At 38.1% G+C, this 6,723-nt stretch overlaps 1 protein-coding gene across 1 annotated transcript; it reads left to right on the forward strand.

Moving 5' to 3' along the window:
* Positions 1–3,007: 3,007 nt before the first annotated feature.
* Positions 3,008–6,207, forward strand: LOC133333431 (pickpocket protein 28-like). The gene is made up of 8 exons (XM_061541750.1): positions 3,008–3,267; positions 3,341–3,616; positions 3,678–3,941; positions 4,114–4,354; positions 4,412–4,551; positions 5,455–5,585; positions 5,645–5,885; positions 5,949–6,207. Exons 1-8 carry the CDS (start codon positions 3,008–3,010, stop codon positions 6,205–6,207), a joined length of 1,812 nt encoding a protein of 603 aa, XP_061397734.1.
* Positions 6,208–6,723: the final 516 nt, after the last annotated feature.

A 6,723-nucleotide genomic window follows, 5' to 3' on the forward strand; every position in this document is an offset into this window, starting at 1 on the left:
GCCCGTTGGATTTTAACCATCAGGAAACCAATGAAGTGTCCGTAACTCTTGGGTCCGCCGGAATTAACCCGTCTGAAACCCTTGAAGTATCCGTAACTCTTGGGACCGTTGGAATTTAACCCTCTAAGAACCCCTTGAAGTGCCCGTAACTCATGGGTCCGCCGGAATTAACCCGTCTGAAACCCTGGAAGTGTCCGTAACTCTTGGTACCTTTGGAATTTAGCCCTCTAGGAACCCCTTGAAGTGTCCGTAACTCTTGGGACCGTCGGATTTAAACCTCTATGAAGCCCTTGAAGTGTCCGTAACTCTTGATCCCGTTGGAACCCTCTTGAAGTGTCCGCAACTCTTGGGACCGTTGGAATTTAACCCTTTAAGAACCTCTTGAAGTGTCCATCAGAAACCCTTGAAGTGTCCGCAACTCTTGGCACCGTTGGAATTTAACCCTCTATGAAACCCTTGAAGTGTCCGTAACTCTTGGGACCGTCGGATTTAACCCTCTATGAAACCCTTGAAGTGTCCGTAACTCTTGGGTCCGCCGGAATTAACCCGTCTGAAACCCTTGAAGTGTCCGTAACTCTTGGGATCGTTGGAATTTAACCCTCTAAGAACCCCTTGAAGTGTCCGTAACTCTTGGGTCCGCCGGAATTAACCCATCAGAAACCCTTGAAGTGTCCGTAACTTTGGCACCGTTGGAATTTAACCCTCTAGGAACCCCTTGAAGTGTCCGTAACTCTTGGGACCGTCGGATTTAACCCCCTATGAAACCCTTGAAGTGTCCGCAACGCTTGGGTCCACCGGAAATTAACCCGTCGGGAACCATTGAAGTGTCCGTAACTCTTGATCCCGTTGGAATTTAACCCTCTAAGAACCCCCCTGAAGTGTCCGTAACTCTTGGGTCCGCCGGAATTAACCCGTCAGGAACCCTTGAAGTGTCCGTAACTCTTGGGACCGTCGGATTTAACCCTCTATGAAACCCTTGAAGTGTCCGTAACTCCTGGGTCCGCCGGAATTAACCCGTCTGAAACCCTTGAAGTGTCCGTAACTCTTGGGATCGTTGGAATTTAACCCTCTAAGAACCCCCTGAAGTGTCCGTAACTCTTGGGACCGCCGGAAATTAACCCGTCAGGAACCCTTGAAGTGTCCGTAACTCTTGATCCCGTTGGAATTTAACCCTCTAAGAACCCCTTGAAGTGTCCGTAACTCTTGGGACCGTCGGATTTAACCCTCTATGAAACCCTTGAAGTGTCCGCAACTCTTGGATCCGCTGGAAGTTAATCCTCGGAGAACCCCTTGAAGTGTCCGAAGCTCTTGGGCACGGTGTATTTAACCCGCTAAGACAACGAAATTAACTCGGTATTCCAGGTCGTTTTGGGACCATTGAAACAACCCCATAGGTAGTTGTAGGGCTAACAGGGGGAGTACTTATCCCCGTCTCCTACAAAGGACTCGAGCAGAAACAAGAAAGGATTCGGCCAGAAAGAAGGGAGTACTTTTTCAAGTCTCTGGTCTTTTCATCTCGGACTAGTAGAGAACTTATCCAGGTCTCCCACAACGCCACGGCAAGGACGTAATCATCTAAGAAAATAAAGAATAACCATACATATTCGTATATACAATTGTAACAACCCGAAAACCCCGCAATAAACCAAAATTTTGATTAAAACCCAAACAATCTGTGTTATTACTCTCTCAGTCATTAGATTACAAATATCTGTAACAGACCCTGGCCGCCGTGAGCTCACCCCAGCAACCGGAGGAAACTTGTGGCATTACAACACATGTTAAATTTTTTTTTTCGAAAAAGACGCATCCGCAATTTTTTACAATGGAAAAATTAGAAATGCGTGCTTTCATTTTAAAAAAGTGCAGATGCGTATTTTTTGTTTAGATGATGATCGGTCAGTATCCAACTAAAGTCTAAAGTGAGCAAATTTTTATTTTATTTCCACCTCGGGAAAACAATATTAGGAAAATATCGGTAATCGGTTAAGAGGGTGAATATATTGCGAAATATTGCCCAGCCTCAGAATATAGAACCGCATAAAGTTAGATTTTCGTGATAGATGTGTAGGGTATCATATCGTCGGCCCGTCCGACTCCGCTCACTGGTTTTTATTACATTTTACTATGAAACGTTATGCAAGCTATTTAAATTTTCATGAATTTAAATGTTTTATTAACTCTTTTATTGGTTAACGCTTTTACACCCTTTACATTAGGGTAGTACATTTGAATAAATTATATATGAATTATTATGAAATTTTATATGTATATATTATGGGAAATGGAAGGCTGAATACAACTTTCAGTAGATAGTTTTCTAATCAGCTTGGCTGAATAAAATGTTCCTTAGAAAATTTCCTGTCCAAATAGAACTTTCAATTAGAAAATTTCAGGCTTATTAAAATATAGGGGTGAAATTTAAATTTTCGGTATAAAAATAACCTATTCTGCTTGGCTAAATTTAATTTTTTATGGCTGAAATTATTTTTTTAAGAATATTTACAATTTTTGTTAGAAAAATTTTTATTCAGCTTGGCTGAATATAATTTCCATAAAGAAAATTGCATTTAAATCTGTCTGAATTCAAATTTTGTTAGAAAATTTTCTATTCAGCCTCGCTGAATATAATTTCTATAATGAAAATTTCATTTAAATCTGTCCGAATTCAATTTTTGTTTGAAAATTTTCTATTCAGCCTCGCTGAATATAATTTTTGTTAGGGAAATTTGGAATTCAGCCGACCTACACTTTTTTCTTTTCACATTTTCGCTTATTTCACCCTTTCACCATAAACCACCCTAATGTAACGTGAATGGAGGCAACAGCATTCCCTTGTGGCAAAGTCTGCATTTGAGTACAGGCAAGGGGGTAATTGTCACACATTGTTGCACCTTTCACCCTGGGCTCTGTTGTCGTCACACTCCCCTTGGCCAGCTATAAAAGCCGCAACAAATTTGGAAAAATGTTTAAAAGCCTCCGTGCGCGTTAATCGAAACAGTTCAAAATGTCAAGGGCTGAAAATGATGCGGTTCATTCTCCAAAACCCAATCCGAATTTTCTATCGCTACCAACACTACCCGAACGACATCTAAGCATAACTTCTCAAGCTTTGAGTGATGTGCCAAGTGAAGTTATTATTAAAACCCGTATCAAATATGGTACAAAATGGTCGGCCTGTCAGGGTGTTATGGCTGAATATTCGAAAAATACTTCCGTGCATGGATTACGTTATATTTTTGAAGTACATCGGCCGTTTTATGAAAAGTGAATACAACAACAACTGAAAATGTGACAAAATTATAAATTTTCGGTGTGTGTGTGTTTGTGTGTTTTTTAGATTTTTTTGGATTGTCCAGATACTGATCTCATTATACTTTTCTGGTACCCTGATTTGGAATACATATGTGAAATGGTTGGATTCTCCGGTTATTTTGGGCTTTGACGAGACCCTGGTACCGGTTAGTAAAATACCCTTTCCCACCGTTACCATTTGCCCGGAAATCAAAATGACTCGTGATGAAGATTTTGATTTTACAAAAGTTGCCGAGAAGATCCAGTCCGAAATCGAAGAATACGAAAGTTTTAAAAATGCTGGCAATTTAACCGATGAAGAGTAAGGAGATCCGTTTATTTTTTTAAAGAACAAAAAAATATTTTTTTCTTCTTTTCATTAGAATCCAAAAATTCGTGGCAACTTTGCAAACCTGTGAAAGTGAAGTTTTGGATAAATATTCTTCGTACATGCCCGTTGACCTGGAGGTAGATGTACCCCAAACCCTTGTGGATTTGGCATTGGTACCCAATACCACATTGCCGTTTTGTAAATGGAATGGACGTTTCTATTTTTGTCATTATCTCTTTAAATATGCCCTGACCGATGAGGGAATTTGTTATCAATTTAATGGCTTACATCCCAAGGATATGTACAGAGATCCCAAGTAATTGAAAATATTAAAAACAAAAATATCACACATAACCTCAAAATACAAATATTGATTAGTCAGCCAGGTCATACCTACCATTAGGAATAATTTTAAATATTTTGAGGTTATGTACATTTTTATTTTTAATCTATTTTTTTTTCAAACAATTTCATATTCCCTTTTTCAGTTATCTCAGCTATTCGGATACAACCGAAATCAATTACAACAATTATTTCGACGCGCACTTGCCAAAATTGAAAGATGTGACCGGCAATTGGTCTCTGGATGATGGTTATGTTGATCAAGGCTTCAATGCCTATCCGCAAAGATCGGTTTTGTCATCGGCCCGTAATGGCCTGTTTGTTTTTATGATGGGTTTTGAACATAATTTTGATTATACCTGTCGGACATTTAAACAGGGTTACAAGGTAGGTTTACGATTCGATTATACATAATTCTCAACTGTAATATTTGTTTCAATACAGGTTTTTCTCAATTCGCCTGAAAGTGTACCGCTAACCACAGGTAATTACATTTTGGTATCCCATGACGAAGAGGTTTGGCTTTCAGTTTTGCCACAATATGTAACATCCACAGAGGATACACATCAATTTGGGCCAGATAAGTAAGTTTTTCGGAGCATAAGCACTTCTGAATTGGATTTTCCGTATATGAATTCTTATTCAGCAAGGCTGAATTGAAGATTTCTTATAAAAAAAACCTTATTTCGCAGAGCGGAATTGAAGATGTCATATAAACAATCTCATTCCACAGGGCGAAATTCAGCCAGGCTGAATTGAAGATTTCCCATAGAAACTCTTATTCAGCCAGGCTGAATTGAAGATTTCCTATGGAAAACCTTATTCAGTCAGGCTGAATTGAAGATTTCCTATGGAAAACCTCATTCAGCATGGCTGAATTAAAGATTTCATATGGAAAACCTCATTCAGCCAGGCTGAATTGAAGATTTCCTATTGAAAACCTTATTCAGCCAGGCTGAATTGAAGATTTCCTATGGAAAACCTTATTCAGCCAGGCTGAATTGAAATTTTCCTATGGAAAACCTTATTCAGCCAGTCTGAATTGAAATTTTTCTATGGAAAACCTTATTCAGCCAGGCTGAATTGAAGACTTCCTATGGAAAACCTTATTCAGCCAGGCTGAATTGAAGATTTCCTATGGAAAACTTTATTAAGCCATGCTCAATTGAAGATTTCCTATGGAAAACCTTATTCAGCCAGGCTGAATTTAAGATTTCCTATGGTAAAGCTTATTCACCCAGGCTGAATTGAAAATTTCCTATGGAAAATCTTATTCAGCCAGGCTGAATTGAAGGTTTCCTATGGAAAATCTCATTCAGCCAGGCTGAATTGAAGATTTCCTATGAAAAATCTTATTCAGCCAGGCTGAAATTAATATTTTTAGGTTATTCTATTAAAAATTCTATTCAGCCAGGCTGAATTGAAAATATTCCATTAAAATTGTATTCAGCCATCAAAAATTTTAATAAAACAAATAATAATTCCAGGAGACAGTGCTACTTCAATGATGAACGCTATTTGCGTTATTTTAAATTCTATTCCCAGAGTAATTGTCAAACGGAATGTTTGGCCAATTACACGATAAGTAAATGTGGATGTGCCAAATTTTGGATGCCAAGTAAGAAGTACACAGGAACAAAAATAAAAAGTGAACATATATATTTATATTTATTTCAGAACCCATGGATATACCCACATGTGGCCTATCGCAAGTCAGCTGTTATACGAACGCCGAAACGGAAATGAATTTAATTATATCGAATCAAACTAAACAGAAAGCTGTGGATCCCAGTGTTGAAATAATGTGTGACTGTATACCATCCTGTAATTCGCTGGATTATAATGTTGAAATATCGAAATCCCATTATGATTTTGAAAAGACGGTCACAGCCCAAAGAGAAACCTATGAACATGATGAGTAAGTAATAGTGGCGGACATATGAGTAAATAAATTTGTTATTGCTGATGTTGATATTTCTAGTGGCCGTGCTGCTCTGTTGTCCATTTACTTCAGGGAGACCCAATTCACAGCCATTAAACGTACCGTTATGTATGGCATGACCACACTGATAGCCAATTGTGGCGGCATTTTTGGCCTGTTCATGGGCATATCCAGTTTGAGTTTAATCGAATTTATTTACTTCTTTTCGGCACGCTTGTGCAGTAATCTGCAAAAGCGGCGACTCATCAAGAAGAAAATATTGGAGTTTGAAGCGGAATTTGGCGGTGTTGTTAATTAGAAATTATTTTTTTTAAAACAAAAAAATAATAATAATAATAAAATAAAAAAAAAAAAAATAAATAAATTATAAAAAAATCCTTCACTGTAAGGAAGAGAGTGTATTATATGTTTTATTGCGTTTGCAACACGTCGAAATCTGCCACGAAGGCTCCGCGTTCTTCTGTTGAAATCTTGATAAGGCAGGCAAAATTTAAGAAAAGATAATTTCCGAAATTGGTCCGACTTTTGTTGTAACTCTCGTATAACGGTACATCCCTAATGTCTTCTTACCAATAATTATGAATACTGATTCAATAGGATAGACGCCATATACGATATGTTGGGGAGCGTCGGTACGTTTTTTAACTTAATTATATTGATAATGGCAACTCTACAAGTATTCTCTCTTCAGTTGTTTGGTGTTTTCATTGAAGCCGGGTGCGTGTGTTTTGTCGGGAGTTTCGCGAGTCGTGTTTTCTTTAATTTCGGTTGTAATTTAATGAGCCATAATCTGTAAAATTTTATAATTAGTTTA

This window comes from Musca vetustissima, unplaced genomic scaffold (assembly GCF_032173495.1).
Source record: "Musca vetustissima isolate MV318-11 ecotype Yass unplaced genomic scaffold, APGP_CSIRO_Mvet_v1 utg21814, whole genome shotgun sequence".
Lineage (NCBI taxonomy): Eukaryota > Metazoa > Arthropoda > Insecta > Diptera > Muscidae > Musca > Musca vetustissima.

What these genes read in the sequence shown, in the direction of transcription:
- LOC133333431 (XM_061541750.1), top strand. Translation starts at nt 3,008, where the DNA reads ATGTCAAGGGCTGAAAATGATGCGGTTCATTCTCCAAAACCCAATCCG. An exon ending in CATCAATTTGGGCCAGATAA is followed by an intron (nt 4,552 to 5,454) that starts GTAAGTTTTTCG and finishes TAATAATTCCAG; the next exon opens with GAGACAGTGCTACTTCAATG. An exon ending in GAAACCTATGAACATGATGA is followed by an intron (nt 5,886 to 5,948) that starts GTAAGTAATAGT and finishes TGATATTTCTAG; the next exon opens with TGGCCGTGCTGCTCTGTTGT.